General features: G+C 37.9%; 1 protein-coding gene across 2 annotated transcripts in view; it reads right to left on the bottom strand.

Annotated features, from left to right (window-relative positions):
* RUNX3 (RUNX family transcription factor 3) overlaps positions 1-18810 on the bottom strand; it is a 44830-nt gene extending 26020 nt beyond the window's left edge. For both annotated transcript variants that reach the window (XM_075264630.1, XM_075264629.1), the window contains exons 1-3: positions 18540-18810; positions 15492-15648; positions 3381-3485 (exon numbers count right to left, since the gene is read on the bottom strand). In XM_075264630.1, coding sequence (XP_075120731.1) covers positions 3381-3485; positions 15492-15648; positions 18540-18797 — 520 coding nt within the window. In that variant the 5' untranslated portion in view covers positions 18798-18810. The remainder of the gene's footprint in view (positions 1-3380; positions 3486-15491; positions 15649-18539) is intronic.
* Between the last annotated feature and the right edge of the window lie 1508 nt (positions 18811-20318).

Here is a 20318-nt window from a genome sequence, read left to right as displayed (position 1 = left end):
TTTATCATTTTCAGGCATCTATTCTTTCATCAGTGGTTTAATATAATGTCAATAAGTGATTAATATTTTTTTTTGTATTTGTTAGATATGCTATGTCTGTCTCTGTAGATCCTGATGTATGATATGATATGATATGATATGATAAGCAGGGCTTACTAAAGGACATAATAGAGTGCAGAGGAGGGGGTCGGTCGAGGTCGAGGTCTTTGGCGTCGGTTGGGGGGGGAGCCCATGTCAAAAGTTCGCCACGGGGCCCCGCCATTCCTAGTTACACCACTGATTGTGATTCACATATAGTGAATGTAGACTATAGTGCTGTAGACTATGTTGGTGCCATATACTCAATGGGAAAGAAATGTTGAGAAAAGCATGAGAATAATATAATCAATGAAGTGAGAAATCCCACAACAACATGTAGTATATATACCATACATCTGTATCTAGTGTGTCATTATATTTATGCCACCATACAAGAGCATAGTTATATGACTGTCAAATATAGCAGACAGCACAATATAAATAATACTCTTTATTACACTGTTCAAGTTAATGTGAACAACTACCAGCCAGGCTCCATGAAATCGGAGAGAATGAACTAAATAATGTTAAGACCCCTTGCAGACGATGTGGCATGTTTCAGTGTACCATGCAAGTTTTTCCCAGATAGATTACTGACCCATTCACTTCTGTTGGCCCAACCACACGACCGTGAATTACATGGTCCCTTGTGTGGGCTGACAGTCTAGGCCACAAAACTCAGGACAGATCTTATTCCTGTCTGGTTAGCTGGCCATGCTCCTGCGGCTCCTGATTATTCTGTTCAATCACGGCCAGTGGCTGGCACACCACGTGTTCAAGTGGCCTAAGGCTAAGGCCCCACGCAGCGAGCCAATGTGCACAAGGGATTGTCAGTATTGAATGCCCATGACTTACAGACCTTCAGACAGCACAGCGTGTATAAAGGACTAAATATACACTAGCATTTGTGTAGGTGCAGGTTCGCTCTAGGAGTGCCTGTTGCTAAATCCATTCTCTCCTACCTTCATACATCTGCATATTTCCATCTGTATCATATGTATATAAACATAAGACTGTATCTGAGGCCCAGTAACCTTAGTGTAAATGTTGTTTCACAATTTTTTTTACTATTGTCTAGTGGGATGTTTGGCGAACATTTTAATAATATATTTTAATAGAAAACAGGCTTAGGGTCCATTCACATGGAGGAAAATGGTGAGGACTTTGGTGTGGAATTTCAGCACTGAAAAAAAGCCTCCCATTTATTTCAATGGGTTCCTTTTTCTGCTTTTCCTCACCATTTTCCTCCGTGTGAATGGACCCTTAGGCCGGGGCCCATGCCAAAAAAACGCAGCGTTTTGCAGTCTCTTCCAGTCTCTAGCAGCAAAAGCAATGCTCCCAGGGCTGACATTGTCCAAGCATTAATGAAAAAGACAGACTATGTAGAGACTCACCCCTTATACTACAGTAATAGTGTTACCCACTTGTCAGTTTAGGCTAGGACCATATGGTGGCTTTGGCCATGGCTCCTGTCTCATCACTAAAAATTGCTGCATCACCTTCTTTATTAATGCAAGTGAATGGAGATTCATTATGATCTAGGTGAGGTTGTTACCATGACTACTAGTTGCAAAAAACCAAGTAGTGTTTGATATTTTTTTGTGACTCTGAGCAGGGCTGCCTTTGGTTGGGTTGTTCCCTGTATGAAAACTATCTGATTCTTCCTAAACTATCAAAAGAAAAAGTCATTAAAGGAAGTCTGTCAGCAGGAAAACTAATAGGAAACTAATGACAGCACCTTCTAGAGCTGCTTCTAAACTTTCCAAAGATACCTTTCTTATCCTGCATCACAGCTCCATTTTCATGACAATCAGTGTTTATTCTTATGCACATTAGCTGAAAAGGGTTTTAAGGGGTTTCTTCTCATGCTGGGGCTTTGCCCTCCGCTCTAGATTATTAACCGTAACTGCGGACAAAGTGTGACAGAGTGAAAAATGTCACTCAAGCAAATGGAGCAGAAATTCAAAGTAAGAAGGCATCTTTGGAAAGGGTAGAAGCCATCCTACAAGGCACTGTTATTACTGATACCAGTTTTCCTGCTAACTGACTCTCTTTAACAATTCTTCTAGAATGAAGTACTCGGTGCCCATTTTCTGCTTATTGCCTATTTAGGCCATCTGCTCATGGCCCTTATATATCCAAATTTTCTACAAATCCCATTCAGACCTCAGTTATAATGACCAGGATACTACTGCATGATAGATCCATATTATGTTTTAAGTTCAGGTCATAGAAACAGAGGTCTGAACGGGATCTGCAACCATAATACAGTCCAGAAAATGAAGATACATTATGGAAGTTTGCAGGATGTCTAAGGCTAAGTTCACATAGTGCATTTCTCCCTGCAAGGGTTATAGTCAGGGAGTTCCTCTTTCATAAGGGAAAATTTTAATTCTCTTATTGTCACTTTGATCAGCAAAATGTAACATTTTATAGTGATCACAAGTGAAAGCACTATGTGAATCAGAAGTTCCTATCCGAACCCGCTTCCCCTGCGAGCCCCTCATTTCACCACATTCCCTCTGCCAGCAGGGAGCATAACTAGTGATAACAGAAGCAGTTTACAGTCCTCTATTCTGCTAAGCTACTGACTCATTTACAAAGAGACTAGGGGTCCATAAAATAAGTCTTGTGGGATATAAAACCATGTGATATCATTTTTTTGTTAAAACTATATAAATGTGTAGCCCCTGTAATCAGAAGAAATATTCAATTTATTTAACATATGAGGCTACTTATTTCAAACCTTATGAGTCCTGAAAAAACATAGTAAAATAGTTGAGCTATGCAAAGCCATTAAAAAGCCATTGGTGTGTAAAGCAATGCTGCTCAGTTCAGATTACAATGGGACTGTAGAAGGCAGACTGTGGCTCTGAGAGGAGTGGGGAGCAGGATGGGATCATCAGCTTGCCAGTCCGTACTTAGTCCGTACTCAGCCTAGTAGTAGTCATTATTAGCAGGTGGCTTGGCACTCCCTTTACTATAGTACAGAAGTCATAGCCAAAGTTTCCATGTGACCCTAGCCTCATTCATACGCTTCCAGGAAGAAAAGAATTGATAGGAAACAATGCAGAGTTCTAAGGAAAGATGCTCCGGAATGTTGTTATACGGGAATATAAGTATGTGCAAAATCAGAAATGTCAGGAAAGGGGACAAGTTCATGTTTCATGTGCAATATTATGTAACCAATAAAATAATTTAAAAACCCAATTAGTTTATTTTGGAATAAATTATTAGCAGCAATAAATTAACATATTTGTGTTGTCTATGAGTTACCACACTTTTAAATAGTTAATTCTTACTTCTTGGTTCTCGTGGTCCATCAACAGTCACTTTAATGGCTCTGTGGTATGTGGCCACCTGCGTAGGACTTGTAAAAACCGTGATAGTCAGTGTGAAACTCTTGCCTGCAGATGAAAAGAAACATATCAGTTTATTAATATTATAATACGAAACCTAAGATATACTATACTGTATGAGTATGAGATATTTCAATTCTATAACCAGTTGCCACATAATTGTAGTCCATGATCATCTATGGCCCTCCAAACAGTCTCTTCTTAGAGGAGTCATTCAGTTTCAGACAGATATTGAGACAATATTATTATTTGTGTAATATAGAGTTATACAATTTTCTAATATACTTTCTGTACCAATTCCTCATGGTTTTCTAGATCTTTACTTGCTGTTATTCATTCTGCTTACTCCCAGTGGATAAAAATGAGACCATCGTCATGTGATTTGCAGTCCATGGTCATGTGGTGTGTAGTCCATGATCATGTGATATACAGTCCATGGTCATGTGATGGACACAGGTGCACAGCTCATTACAAAACAGATATCTAATAACTGTGCTGAGACTATAATGATCTGTGAACCAGTGTGTTCATCAAATGACCATGGACTGTATATCACATGACCATGGACTGTATATCCCATGGGCTGATATAGTATATTGGAACATTGTATAACTTTTCATTATACAAACAATAACATTTGCCTCTCGCTATTTGTCTGAAACTGGATTTACTGTATAAGTTATTAGGTTTTGGATGGTTCTTCCACTATGTACATTTTCAAGGCCATTTTGTACCAAAAAATTGGTACCGGGAAAAATCAGGCAACTTACAAAAATTCAGATTAAAAAAAGTGCGGTGGTCACACTGGGCAGCTACAATTTGGTAATATACATACTAAGTAAAATGTAAAGGGTCTTATTGTTTGTCTGACGTTTTGACAGCAAGTCAGCACATAAATCAGTATGCAAAATTGTCATCACTTCCTCCAAAACTCTGATGTATATATTTAACAACAGGAATGTCGTAAGTTATTTGATAATATTGGATGCAGGAAGTTGTTGAGACAGAAGAAGAAAATGTGCAACATATGTTAAGAATAGAAACATTAAGTATTGTTCCCATCATAAAAGTATAAGCTCCGCTATTCCCTAGTTATCATTTACACTCTGTGTCCATCGCCGTAGCTTTTCTACAGTTTTCTTACCTGTAGGACGGGGTGGGACCCTATCTCCACCAACGGGACAGCAACTGTATCCCTATATCCATTTTCTACAGTTTAGTTACCACCATGACCTTTTTATTTAGCAGACTGCCACCATAACACCATAAAGCAGCCTCTGCTTTCTAATGATGCCATGTCGTGTTGATGATGAATCTGATATAATTTACCTCTGTGAACCATTACATTTTGTATATTTTTCTACAAGATCCTGTTTTTCATTTTTGTTATTGACTAAGGAATTGCTTGGTAAATTGTGGTTTATCGATAGCCATCTTAAGCCATCTAAACCTAAGATATGCAGGATGATATGCTGATGGTGTGATCTGATTAGATGGTGTGGCTCTTACCACAGAAGGGTATATAAGTGCATCCACCACTGCTCTGAAAAAAAAAAAAAAAACTCTCAGAGGCTATTTTTGGGTAGTGTTCCTCTTGGTGAAAAAGACTTTTGACTTCTAGACATGACTCTACGACTCATTCAAAGGTATTTTGCAACGTGAATAAAGCAGGATGGTTATGTTGCAGAATTTCCCACTATCAAGGGCCATTCTGACCTAGCTGTTAAAATGTATTGAGAGCAGTGGTTATGTCAGTGCACATACACATGATGAACAGGCTCCAGCCAGACCACCAGTAGTTTCCACAAAGTTTACTTGTCCATCATCCTGACACAGATGAAACTTTATCACTTTCCCCTGTCTCAAACCATTTTCAGGCACAAGGAAATTTTTTGCTATGGTGTTCATTATATGTCTTGCCAGTCACCATTGCCTTCAATTTTAGCGGTCTCATGAATAAGAAACCCGGACTGTAAATGACTGGAACCATATTATCTTTATTGATGAATCCAGGTTCTGTTTGGAATCCAATGGCAGTCAAGTACAAGTATAGAGGACCTGTGGAGAGTGCTTCAATCCTGCCTTTCCCATGGAGCATCATACTGCCACAACTGCTGGTGAGATGATCTGGGGAGCCATTGCATATGGCAGTCAGTTACCTCTCATAATGAAACATCCTGTGGCCACATGTGTTGCCTCTCATGACTGGGCTTCCAACTGGCATACTTTTCAGAAGAATAATGCTGTCCCACACACAGAAGGGGGTTCCCAGGAATGTGTCTGCCAGCTTACAACACTTCCTTCACTTGCCTGTCCACCAGATATATATCGCCAATCAATCAGTTATGGGTCTGGCTGAGATGCCAGCTTTGAAAATCCATGAGGCTCAGCAGCAACACCTATGAGCAAATGTGCCACAGGATACCATATGGAACCTGTATGTCTCCATGTCCAGCTGTATCTCATTTTGTATCTTGCCTCCTTTTAATTGTACTGTTTTCCCCAATAAATATATCCTTTTGCTCTAATATTACAAATATATATATATATATATATATATATACATATATATATATATATATATACTGTATATACAGTACAGTCCAAAAGTTTGGACACACCTTCTCATTCAAAGAGTTTTCTGTATTTTCATGACCATGAAAATTGTAGATTCACACTGGAGGCATTAAAACAATGAATTAACACATGTGGAATTATATACTTAACAAAAAAGCCACCTTTTGCTTTGATTACTACTTTGAACACTCTTGGCATTCTCTTGATGAGCTTTAAGAGGTAGTCACTGGAAATGGTCTTCCAACAGTCTTGAAGGAGTTCCCAGAGATGCTTAGCACTTGTTGGCCCTTTTGCCTTCACTCTGCGGTCCAGCTCACCCCAAACCATCTAGACTGGGTTCAGGTCTGGTGACTGTGGAGGCCAGGTCATCTGGGGGTAGCACCCTATCACTCTCCTTCTTGGTCAAATAGCCCTTACACAGCCTTGAGGTGTGTTTGGGGTCATTGTCCTGTTGAAAAATAAATGATGGTCCAACTAAACGCAAACCGGATGGTGCCATTCAGGTTCAGTATGCCTTCAATTTTGAATAAATCCCCAACAGTGTCACCAGCAACACCCCCCCCACACACACACACACTATGACACCTCCTCCTCCATGCTTCACGGTGGGAACCAGGCATGTAGAGTCCATCCGTTCACCTTTTCTGTGTCGCACAAAGACACGGTGATTGAAACCAAAGATCTCAAATTTGGACTCATCATACCAAAGCACAGATTTCCACTGGTCTAAAGTCCATTCCTTGTGTTCTTTAGCCCAAACAAGTCTCTTCTGCTTGTTGCCTGTCCTTAGCAGTGGTTTTCTAGCAGCTATTTTACCATGAAGGCCTGCTGCACAAAGTCTCCTCTTAACAGTTGTTGTAGAAATGTGTCTGCTGCTAGAACTCTGTGTGGCATTGACCTGGTCTCTAATCTGAGCTTTTGTTAACCTGCGATTTCTGAGGCTGGTGACTCGTATGAATGTATCCTTCGCAGCAGAGGTGACTCTTGGTCTTCCTTTCCTGGGGCGGGCCTCATGTGAGCCAGTCTCTTTGTAGCACTTGTTGGTTTTTGCAACTGCTCTTGGGGACACTTTCAAAGTTTTCCCAATTTTTCGGACTGACTAACCTTAATTTCTTAAATTAATGATGGCTTTTCTTTACATAGCTGCTTTTTTCTAGCCATAATACAAATTCTAACAGTCTATTCAGTAGGACTATCAGCTGTATATCCACCTGACTTCTGCACAACACAACTGATGGTCCCAACCCCATTTATAAGGCAAGAAATCCCACTTATTAAACCTGACAGGGTACACCTGTGAAGTGAAAACCATTTCCGGTGACTACCTCTTGAAGCTCATCAAGAGAATGTCAAGAGTGTGCAAAGCAGTAATCAAAGCAAAAGGTGGCTACTTTGAAGAACCTAGAATATAAGACATATTTTCAGTTGTTTCACACTTTTTTGTTAAAAAATTCCACATGTGTTAATTCATAGTTTTGATTCCTTCAGTGTGAATCTACAATTTTCATAGTCATGAAAATACAGAAAACTCTTTGAATGAGAAGGTGTGTCCAAACCTTTGGTCTGTACTGTATATATATATATATATATATATATATATATATATATAGTGATGTACGGGGGATTCAGAAGCTCTAGTTTCTTTCCCAAAAGCAGTCTTGATTGCAGCAGACAAGCTTAAAGGTACAGGTAGTACTGCTCAGCAGCTCAGCATGTCAAAACAAACAAATGAAAATAAAGACCTACGCCTCTCCGGCGGCTTACTAAATGAGTTATTCCCTCACTAACCGGGGGCCAGCCTACTACTGACCTCCTAACAAACAGGATTCACAAGTAAACAAGGGTACACATACCCGGCCCTTTAACAGCGTCCTTTTTAGCAGAGGTTTTTCCAGACTGGTTGATTGAGTGTGTTTCAGTCTCTCTTCTCTCTCTCACTAACCAGCACACCTGTGCTACTTACAGAGCTCTGCTGGTCTGTTTCCAAGCCTGGAATGGATTGCCCTGCAGGACTGGCCCAAACTTTACTCCAGTCTGGGACCTACAAGCTAAACGCCTGTGCATACTGCAACAGTCTTGGGGAAAAATAGCGGTTCTCCCACACTATACGCCTTTCCATTATATATATATATATATATATATATATATATATTTTATTTTTTTTTTCATAATTTCGCACATATAAACTTTCATTTAGTTCTAACAAATCCTACTTGGTGCGTTACTATTTGAGTAAGCTGTTCAGTGCATTAGTATGTGGCATAAAATCACCATTAATCCATTAATATTTTATAGCATACAGTAGCTATCTCAGGTAAACCCTAAACCCTTTTAACCATGGCAAAAAATTAGCTGTCAAAGCTGATGCAAGGAATACTATGAAACCAACAGGAAATACAGTATATTACCCTACTGGAGGCTTTCTTGCATTGCTGGCCATATCAGGCCCATATTACATACGTTTATATCTTACACAAATTTGCTTTTCAGTAGTTTCCCAGTAGAAGTGGTAGACTGTTAAATTGTTATTGTGTGGAAAACTTTCTGATAGACATGAGGCTATTATAATCCCTTATTTTGGAGTTTTGAAATGACATCAATACACTTAAGATGAATCAGTTCAAAGACCAGGCTCAGAATTATAAAGCATTCCGGTTTGGAAATTTGTTTTGGAAGCATGAAAAAACTCTAACAGGATAATTAACTACAGAAATAAAAGCTTAATTCATAAAAGAGCAGATTTTCCATCACCAATCTGCAGTCAGTTAAGTATAGAATTTGAAAAAAAAAAGTATGCAGTTGAGGAAACTAAACAAGAAGACGGAAATGTTAAAGAAATGTTAACGCTTCAACATCTCTACAGTAATTACTAAGGGTGGATATGGCATTTCTGGGGCACCAAACAAAGTTATGTCTGTGGGCCTTTCAATCAAACTTTTTAGGCCATGCCGCTATATTACATACAACACCCCAATTTATAGGTACTAGACCATATTTACAGGTAAAGCAAAATCTGGACAAAATAATGAAGCATGCTGCACTATTTTGTCCAGTAAAATTCCAGGTTACATAGGTTATACCCCTCCGTATTTTATCAAGGACTGCTTCCCACAGTGCAATGCCCCTTTAATGGTTCTAGACAATATAATTTCCCATTACTTGTCTCCCATATTGCATACTTCCCCTTTAGTGCCCTACAGAGTAGAATGCCCCCTTAGTGAACCCACAGAGTATAATTAATCTCTCCTGGAACACACACAGTATAATGCCCCCTTAGCAACCCTGCAGAGTGGCCATTCATCAATACCTATTAGGCTTCACGCATATTATGCCCAGACATTGAACAATATTATTCATCGTCTTTATGTAATGGGTGGCATTCCCTAAACACGAACAAGAGGCAGACCTGAGGAGGACTGAGCATTGGTGCGTACAATATTGGAATAATCCAACAGGTAACAGACTATTTTTTTTTAAAGCAAGTATGTGGCCAGTAGGGTCACTATGCAACCCCATGCTATTGAGGGCCCCTCAATCTTTGGGTCTCTATGCAATTGCATGGACTGCATTATGACCACCTCCACCATTGGTAATTTACAGATTATAAAAAATTCTACTGATGTTTCTAGATGTGAAGTTATTGATTTACAATTACATGATTTTAACTAGTTAAAGGGAGTCTACCACCTCCCCCAAGCATATTGTCACTATGTTATAGAGCACATTACAATGATAAACAATATACCTCTTTTATATATGTTACTTTTGTTGATTTGGAGAAGAACAACTTTGAAAACTTATGCAAATATGGCAGTTGGTACACTGTGGGGCGGGTTTTTATCTCCAGCAGCACTGCTTTTGCCCACTACCATCTCCTGCCTACACTAATCTCTGCAGTTAGAGTTGATCTTCCCATTACTATAACAGTACCACTAAGTAAATGAGATTCTAGCTCAAATGAAGCATGTCAATTTTACCTATGTTATAGATTTAATAGGGGAAGAAAAACGACAAAGAAAAACGCTACATTTTATAGCTGCGTTACACAACATGGGGCTTTAGGGAAACCACCAGCATTTCTGTAGGCATAATGGACATACTGCGACTTCCAAAACTGCAGCGTGTATGTGTGCCTGCTGCTTTAGTTAACCTCCTCCTCACCACGTTCATGCTGTAAGGAGAAATACTGAACTCAGGACCACTGTTTCAGGGATTGGTGTCGGTCCCAGTGGTGGGATCTCCAGCAATTAGATGTCTCCAGACCCTCCCTCTCCCCAAGAGAGCAGGCAGCAACATCACTTGACAAATGAGAAGATAATCCCAAGCGCCATAGAAACGAGGTGTAAACAATGAAGTGAATAAATTAAGATAGCGGCAAAACAAAGCAGTTTTGATAAAGCAATGCATTTAGGAAAAGTCTTAAATCCACATAAACTAGCAGTATAGATACGATCCTTGTGATGGGACAACCCCTTTAAGAGACTTCTTATATAGGACCTATAATCTTGCCTACTAATCCTAAAACCTATGAGTTTTAGAAGTTAAACCACTGTTTCAATTTCCTCATGTGAATGAGGAGGTGCTATGTCTGCTTTGTGGCATGAATGATGCAGATTTTGTGAAGATGTCAGTAGTCTGTTACAAATGCAATCCCCCCTTCCCCTGACAGCTGAGAGAAAGTCTTGTGATATATACCCCTGGAGTCATGTATTAATACATCTAATCATATGGCAAAAAACACCAAAACACTATATGTGACATGAACCCCGTACTGTCATTTCTGTCAGCAATGTAGCAAGTACAACTGTTTTACTTACAAATTTTAGGAACCTGGCATTGGTATGTAGGGTGGGTTGTATTCCCTGCCCTGCCTAAGCAATGTTGAGGATTACAGCACACAATATGCCTCCTTCCAAGCTAGCATACTGTTCAGCTGGATTTTCATGTATGATGTACAATGTAGTCTTTACGTTTACATACAGTACATGCAAGTAATGCAGACAAAATATACTCAAGTTTTCCATAGCATTTCCATAGCATTCAGTCAGAAGCCAGCTTTTATAGGGGTTGTTGTGTGGACCACAGGGTAGGTAATCTGCATGTGATCTCTGTGGGTCTGACACAATTCTCTAAATGACAGAAGTTACAGCAGTGGACGGAGAGCATGTGCAGGCCGCTCATATTACTTATATGACAGCCCGCACTTTCTTCTGGTGCCCAAAGGCTTTCAGACATGGCATTTCACTGTGCAAATTCTTATTGCTAAAAACATTATTCAGAAGGGGTACTTTGTCTCATTAGGTAGAGACAGTACAGGGACTTCGGCTCTGGATGCAAAACTAAGAATTTTGGGTATAGATTATAGAACTTTTTTTTTTCTTCATATCAGTATGTCTTTGAAGTGTGGCAGGAAACCCACACAAACAAACTCCTTGCATATGTTTCTCTAGGCAAGATTTGAACCCAGGACTCCAGTGCTGCATTGCTAACCACTGAGCCACCATGCTGCCAAGGTTATAGAACAATTCTGTCACCAATACCCTATTTTCCCTTGGCACATCCCCCTGGCATGCCCTATACCCTTAAACAGAACATCAGAGACGTAACTGTCTGCTACATCACGGTGCTGGTCACAGAACTGGTCATTTGTAGAAACTGACACTTGCGTCTTATGGTCAGGTGCACAATATACCTCAGTGTTCCAACCCAGTGTATTTGTCTGTTAGAACTTTTCTCTAGCAACCCTAAGAGATACTATAACATCAGTGCTGCATAATTTCATGTGCAAAAAATATGCAAATCTATTCTCCAGGATGTAATTAGGAGAACAGTGCACTCTGCGTGCCACCCTCTAGAGGGCATCATCCTTAATATCATGAATGACTCAGTTATAAAGTCTTTTTAATCATAATGTGGATTTAATTGCCAAATTAGTATTTCTGTCCCAAAAGGAACAGATTCCCAGCTATGGACAGCGCTGTTTCGGCCTATTGAGCCATCCTCAGCATAGCGCAGGGATACTGATTTAGCAGAGTGAGAGACTATAGACCAGGGTCAGGGGACAATCGTACACATCAGGGAGAGTGTTTGCCTACATAGGCAGTACGGAGACTTACAAGTCATTCCTGCTCCGCTAGGGATTCTGGGTCTATAGTCTCTCACTCTGCCAAATTAGTATCCCTACGCTATGCTGAGGATGGCCCAATAGGCTGAAACAGCGCTGTCCATAGCTGGGAATCTGTTCCTTTTGGGACAGAAATACTGATTTGGCAATTAAATCCACATTATGATTAAAAAGACTTTATAACTGAGTCGTTCATGATGTTAAGGATGCTGCCCTCTATAGGGTGGTGTACAGACTGCACTGTTCTCCTAATTACATCCTGGAGAATAGTTTTGCATATTTTTTACCCAGAATCCCTAGCAGAGCAGGAATGACTTGTAAGTCTCCGTACTGTCTATGTAGGCAAACACTCTCCCTGATGTGTACGATTGTCCCCTGACCCTAATTTCATGTGGTTGAGGAGTCTGACATCAGGTGATGCAGAGGAGAGTGCTCTAAAGAGCATGTAGTGCTGAAGGACCTGCAGCCCATAAAGTGGCAGGGAGCTAATAACTGAAGGAAGGAGGTTATTTGTTTAAAATAAAATTAAAAAAAATGCCATGTTCATTAATTTGATTTCTCATAACAGTAATTATGGTATATCAAAACATCAAGACAACCCCTTTAATTTCAGAACTGTCAGTGTTGTACTATACACTGTACTATAGTCCTGTACTCTTACTAGTGTTCTATGCAGCCTATGTAAAGCTTTGATAGCCATTATTCATAGAAACTTTGAACTATCACAGCAATAAAAGGTTACCTTTGGTTATATAACTATAATTAATTAGATTATGTTACAATTAACAATCCAAACAGAACCTTTTTCAACTAACATCACTGAAGTGTACATCACATGGAATGCAGCATTCTGAATGAAATAAACTTTGGGGATGACGGTTGAAAAAGGACCTGTTTGGGCCAAAATGTCCGTCACACATGAATATTATATGACTAACCTACTAACCCATTAATGCTGTTACTATACAGAATTTTATTATGGTATTATTGTAATTTAATAAAATTCGATATTTTCATACAAAAATTACAATTCAAATTGCAGACTGTTACGCTAGCTTTACACCTGAGTTCAGGTTTCCATTCTTCGAGTCTGCTTGGGAACCTGAAGAATGGAAACCCAATCCGCTTAAAAAGCGGTTACCCGCGGAAACCTGCAGATCCCACAGACTATAATGACGTCCATCGAGTTTCTGCTCGATTTCCACCCGAAAAATGCAGAGAGAAAACTCTGCTTTTCAAGTGTAATGTTGGATGAAATCCTTGAATGGAAAGTGAGCGCTGGCGTGAATCCAGCCTGTACTCTCTCTATTGAGAAAAAGACATAGGAAGCGGCTAGTTATTAATCAATCACTCCAATATACTGCAATTTCAGCCATTTCTTACTGAACATGATCACCAAAATCTGATGTGAAGAATAGAGATGTGGTCCCTTTAGCCTATTTTTATTACTACACAAAATAGTACTATTTCTAATTATATTATTTAGAGTCACTATCATATAAGGATGTTAGTATCATATTCAAGTGTTGGGCTCAGCCATCTGTAAAATAACAACTTCAGATGTTATAATAAAGTATTGGACATTACAGTTGCCATAGTCTGTGACTTGCTATTGCTCACGGAGAAGTATGGGGTAGCAGTCATCCTTTCTCTGTATGTTGGGCGTAGTTCCTACAAACTATTCTTCATCAAGGGTCAGTTACTTACGAAAATGATTCTATGGCTTCATGCTGACTACAACTTTGGCAGATTAGGGTTCCCAGGTTAAATGCTTAATGGAGATCATGGCTTCTGCTGGTTGGTAAAGCTATCATACTGTTCAGTTTCCTATTGTCCCAATGACATGCTTAATTTCAGAGACAAGCAAGGAGGTGTATTCTGTATTGTTTTACTGACTACTGGGGTAAAGAACAAAGGAACAAGTCCCAGCATGAGAAATATAGCTGTAAACTACAAGTCAGGTTGAAACCCCAAGTATTAATGTATTACTGCTTGGGGCCCCAAAACACATACATTTCAAAGCTTATTCAAGATATAGCCTTGAAATCGTAATTTCAGCCCATGTCTACATGTATTTTACATTTTCTTCATCTACTGAATATTGATATTAAATAAAAGTGCAAAACCAGTTGATCATTTTGATTATCTAAAATATGAAGAGCTCAACGGAAAAATGGCCTAAGTCCAAAAATCAATATTGTGAGAAAAACGAAGTTTAAAGTTTTAGCCTAAAGCAAACGGGCATTATTGTGGAATATATCTATCCAATGTAATCAGCTAATGAACACCGTTAATCCTAATCATAAATTGTATTATTTATTAAAAAAATTGCAGCTTCATGTATAAATATTATTTATTTAATATTATTAATTAATTACTACTATTATTAAACGATGAAGAATAATAATTACCTGCCTCCCTTTTCGGCACTAAATATGTGCAAAAGTCGATTTAGAGCCTTTTAAACAATAAGACAAAGTTTTTACACTAATATAAACAACAGACCGGAAGTCACGATTTCAATGAAAAAATGACCAACGAGAGTGAAGTAAGTAAGTTTGTATTGGACTTAGGCCATTATTCCATTGAATGTAAATTCTTCTGCATTGAAATATATGGACTTAGGTCATTAATCCTAGGTACCTTGTAAACCCAATGCATAGAACGAGGTACAAAGAAGCTTTCTAGGTAATAATTTGAAATATGACAAAATGTGGACTTAGGCCATTTTTCCGTTGAGCTCTTCATATGTTTTTGTCTTTGAAGATCTCTTTGTCTTTCAGTAACCAAGATGGAAACGACTGCAAACTTATTAGACTGGTGGAACTAGGAACCATTAGTTGGGGCAAATACAAACTGACGATAATTCTTATGATCTTTGAATGTTCAGAGGTTCTACAAGTTTTCTTAGTTTTAGTGTCCTCACAGCTTTGTAGCAGAAAATGTTCCATGCAGTAATACATTGGTACAATGGAAACCATACCAGTCTGGTTTTGGCATTTTGATGGTGATACACAATCCTTAACTCAAGCAGAGCTTCCAACAATACATACATATCATCTAATGGATAATGACTTGTAAAGGAAGGACGCAAAGGCTGTACAAACCCAATAAATCATTAAGTATACAATGTGTGTTATTGTAACATATACATTGAAACCATTTCAGAAGACCACCTCTTTAAGAAGACCAACAGATTTTCAAGTTTCTACTGGAGGATTATGAAGACACGAATGGAGAAATATAAACAGGATACAATGTTTAGTATTTTAGCTCAGACATGACTCAATAGTAACAGTAATATATGGTTGCATTCTCCATTATTAATAAAATAGTGATAGTGTGAGGCCTACCTCTGCCACTTCTACCAACAAAGCGGAGATCATTGAATCGGGCTACTTGATTCTTCATGACAGCAGAAGCATTTCTCAGCTCAGCTGAATAGTTCTCATCGTTCCCCGCCATCACTGTTACCACTGTCCCATCAGGGACATCACCCAACGCCACAACCTGCAGGGAAACATGTCCGCCGTGAGAAAAAAGTATGTATTAGATACTATAAGTATTTAATAACACCATAGAAATGTGTGAGCAGTCAGTAAATATGGTGTATAAATAAATAGGACTCATTTTTAGATTGATGCTATCTACATGTAGGGTCCGTGTACCTGGATTAGTCATTCTGCACGAACAACAACCTGTATATTTTATCAACTTTCCGAATATTATTTCATACACGTGGCTAAAATATAACAATAACCATTTATATTACAAATTTATTGTTCTAATTTAATAATATTCAAGAGTGGGTCTGTTAAAAAGACTAACCTAGTACAATGGTTGCTCAATCTTCCATTCTATATAGTCTATATGCTATTGTTTATCATTGTGCAATATACACATGCAAATATGGGTTAAAATATACATGCTTGGATACTATACACACGTTTAGATTGTGAGCACAATGAATGTAATATACTGGAATGTATATATAAAACAGATTAAAACCTTGGTCCCTATAATCAGTTATAGTATCAATGCAGGTGATATTATGATATTATTAGTACTACAGAGCATAGGCTAATATTTCATCTCTATCAAAGATTATTTTCTATATAAAGTATACTGACATACAATTTTCAATGCAAGGACAGTTTTAATGATCGTTTTTATCATTTTTATCAATGATGATAAGTGAATTAATTGAACTTCTAGCATCTCTGATGACGCATTAATCACAGAAATGAAAAAAAAAAATCATTTTGTAACATTTAATTAATTGTATAAACTGTAGAATTCAGTCAATATTCTTCTTTGGGTTCCATGTCAAACTTTTTTTTAACTATAAACGTTTAACAGCCGCAGATTATAAAATTCAAGTTCTGTACTTTTTGTCTAATTTTTTAATAATAAATGTACAATAAAACTATGCTCTTGTGCACTTTATTATATGATAACGGCAGTTATATGTGAATATATAATTATCAACCACTACTGTATAACTAACAATCGCACAGTGACATACAGAGAATACTCTTAATATTTCATCATTTGTAATATATTGTTTACCCCACTCAGATTCTGTTCTTGCTGGTCATAAGTTTTGGCCATATTACTCTAATTATTAGTCATTTAATATGCCCTTTTCATCATTTCTTGCAGCCATTTTATTAAAGAATACAAAGTATAAAAACTAAGGTTTCTATCTTTGTGGAAATATGTCTATGCGTATTATAGATACGCATTACGATAGTATACTATATATATATACTATATATACATTACGATAGTATATTATGAACATGCTCTTTTACAAAACTGATATAAAAGAAATATTTGCTACATATTAGTCTTTTCTGTCCTGAATATTTATTGTATTGTTTTGCCTATATTATCATATTATCATTAATAGAAATTAATGTAATTAAAATATGATTATTAGTCATTAGTATCTATGATATATAGTTGATAATTTTATATATATATACATATATATATATATATATATATATATATATATATATATATATAATGACAGTATGACACCTTTATCAGACTTCTAATAGAGACTCGCTTTATGATTCGAATTCCTTGAAGTGGCATAAATATGTGAAGCCTCTAACCTTCGTGTTTATTACTATGTTAACTTAGTTATTGTACTTTATTTCCCAACAAAACTTGTCTTTAGATGTGTGTTATATCGCTTCTATCGCTTCTCTTCAATCTCTGACCACAGATATTTCATGTTCTTGAATGCATCGAGCAGCAGCCCACTGGTTTCCCATCATCAGATACAGCGCTTCCCACAAAGCCATTTTATACTATTTGTTTTATAAAATTTTGCAAGTGCAAAAACAAAGAAGGGAATGATAATAAAAATTTTATCGAAACTAATTGTACTGTTTGCAGTTTTCTAGAATATGTTACTGAGATAGAAAAGTAATTATATATGTGTTTCAGATAAAACATTGCAATGTAGTGTAACATTAGGAATGATAAAATACATAAGCAAACTATTACTAAATTAATGAAAGTAATGCAATATAGGGTAAATGAATGGTAGGGGGAACAGTGAATACTTTATTATAGAATCCCAGTTGAGTGCTATGACGGTAGTGCATAAAGTTTACAGAATGGTTAATGTAGGTTTTTGTTCCTGATCATTCTACTTGATAATCTTCAGAAGAACAGGAGGAGTGTCAATGAGGTTAAATGACTGGTTTGTGAAGTGGTGTACCGATCATACCAAACCATACGCTATAACCATACCTGATGTACTGCATTTGGTTGAGAGATACCTACGTGTTAAACCATAAAGCAAAATATGACTACGCCAATTTACATTGGTGTATTCTACCATTTGTTAAATTGTTAGTATCTTCTTTATGGCATCCTCTTTTATCGGAACTGCAAAATGAGTGCAAACTAGATCTTGTCAGTATGATAACATTAATTTAGTGAATTAACATTTCGTGTAAATTGTACTCTAGATCACATAGTACAGACGCAGTAGGGATAAGTTCGTCATGTGGCTCAGCTCATATTTTCTGTGGTTTGACACAGGACTGACTGAAAATCTGCTGCATCATTTTACCCAGAAAGGTATTATCTTGCCTAAAGAAGTAGCCATAAAGAGTTAAAGAAAATGACTAGTGCTAACTAGAATACAGAACACTATACATACACTAGATACGGCATGTCAAATGATGACTGTTACATGGAACCAGTTAGCAGGTGTCACTTTTATAAACCCATGTGTAAAAAGTAGATTTCCGTAACATACTGAAATTTCCCCACTGTGGGACTATTAAAGGATTATCTTATCTTATCTTAAACAGTAGAAATATTAAAAATATACTTAATTCTGCTATTACGTTAATCCCCCCTTTCCCCCAGTGTACCTTAAATGCTACTGGAAGGGTCTTGTTGCATCTCCAATGTGAAGGCAGGACTGAGCATAAGAAGTTGGGGCTGTCAGTTCGGACCAATTCTCCTGCGTGATCTGCAAGGACATCCACTACTGTTCGCATCTCTGTTCTTGTCCGTCCTGGGCCGGAAGAGCTGATTGCTCCATTGCTGTCTCCCATTTTACCACAGGAGAAGGTAGTTGATGGAGGAGTAAAGCGCCGGCTGGTGCTCGGGTCTACTGGAATACGCATTACAACAAAAAGAGTTAAAAAGTGCCAGCCACTGGGTCTAAACTAAAACTTTAGTGTCTCTTTCACAAGCTCTAACCCACAGTGTACAAGACAAGACACTAAATTCTCATTTAGGATTGATTGTCAATGATCTTTTCTAAGAAGAATAAAAGAGTCCAGAGATCAGTAGCTCAGGAAGTGACTGTCTGATCTGAAATCTGCAGGGGTGGTGGAGAAGGGGTGTTGCATATGAAGAAACTCTGCGCCCAACCTTGTCTTCTCAAGTTTCTGCGCCCTTCTTAAAGCACCAAAACCACAAAGAAAATGTTACAAAGTCTAGAGCTAGAACAGCGATCCAAGTAGTTCTGCTTAGAAACAAGATTTCACAAGCGCTGTGTTGTGTGATATTGCAGCTGCTTCTCCTGCAATGGTCCCTTGTGAAGTAACAGAACAGGCACAAGTCACATCTAAGGCTGTTAAATGGATATAGTTGCTCAGATGACTTAGAACAGTAGTTTTCTTTATATCACAGTCCAGAAACTCTATGAAATGTGAAAAAATGCATGAGAAAACAGAAGTTAGCATACATCTGTCTTCTTCCTGATGGTCATGAAAAGAGCAATGTCAGCGTAAAAAGATGTGGGGGTGGTTAAAGGTTTCTCTGAAGACCTCAATTTACTTATGCAACAATCCTGGAGATGTGTTACAGAAAGTCCAAATTTGTAACCCTCAAACCAATGTAAGTAAAAAGAAACTTCATTCCAAATCACAGGTCACAGTGAACTGGCATGAGTCCCCTATCATCTCATATGCAGATACATGGAATAATCCCAACAGTTTCCTCTCTAGTGATCTACCCAGAAAAAGTGCTGGAGTCCTGCTCTGTCATCCAGTATTTACACCAGAGCTGTCACATAGAGGGGGAGGAGAGAGTAAGTGCGACTGGCAAATCAACACTGCAACCCCTGTCTATAGGGTGTGCCTGCCGAGACAACTCTGCCTGCAAATGTACTACATGAGTATGATCTGATAGAAAGAAATATAGATACTCTAATAAATACTACAATCACAGAGCTCAGAGTGTAGTGTGACTATACATTGCCATGCTTACCACTTAATATAAAGGAAAGTATTACAGTTACCCACCCACCACAATAATGAACTGGCTACTGACAACATAGTAAGTTTACATTACAGTGTTATATAGAAATACATGGTTAAGTGGATAGCAAGGAAGATAGAGAGAGAAAGAGATAGATAGATAGATAGATAGATAGATAGATAGATAGATAGATAGATATAGATAGATAGATCAGTCGATAGATAGATAGATAGATAGATAGATAGGAGATAGATAGATAGATCAGTCGATAGATAGATAGATAGATAGATAGATAGACAGATAGATCAGTCGATAGATAGATAGATAGATAGATAGATAGATAGGAGATAGATAGATAGATAGATAGATAGATCAGTCGATAGATAGATAGGTAGATCAGTCAATAGATAGATAGATAGATAGATAGATAGGAGATAGAT

This window comes from Leptodactylus fuscus, chromosome 2 (assembly GCF_031893055.1).
Source record: "Leptodactylus fuscus isolate aLepFus1 chromosome 2, aLepFus1.hap2, whole genome shotgun sequence".
Classification (NCBI taxonomy): domain Eukaryota; kingdom Metazoa; phylum Chordata; class Amphibia; order Anura; family Leptodactylidae; genus Leptodactylus; species Leptodactylus fuscus.
Note: the sequence above shows the minus strand (reverse complement) of the source record. Positions and strands in the feature narration are given on the sequence as shown.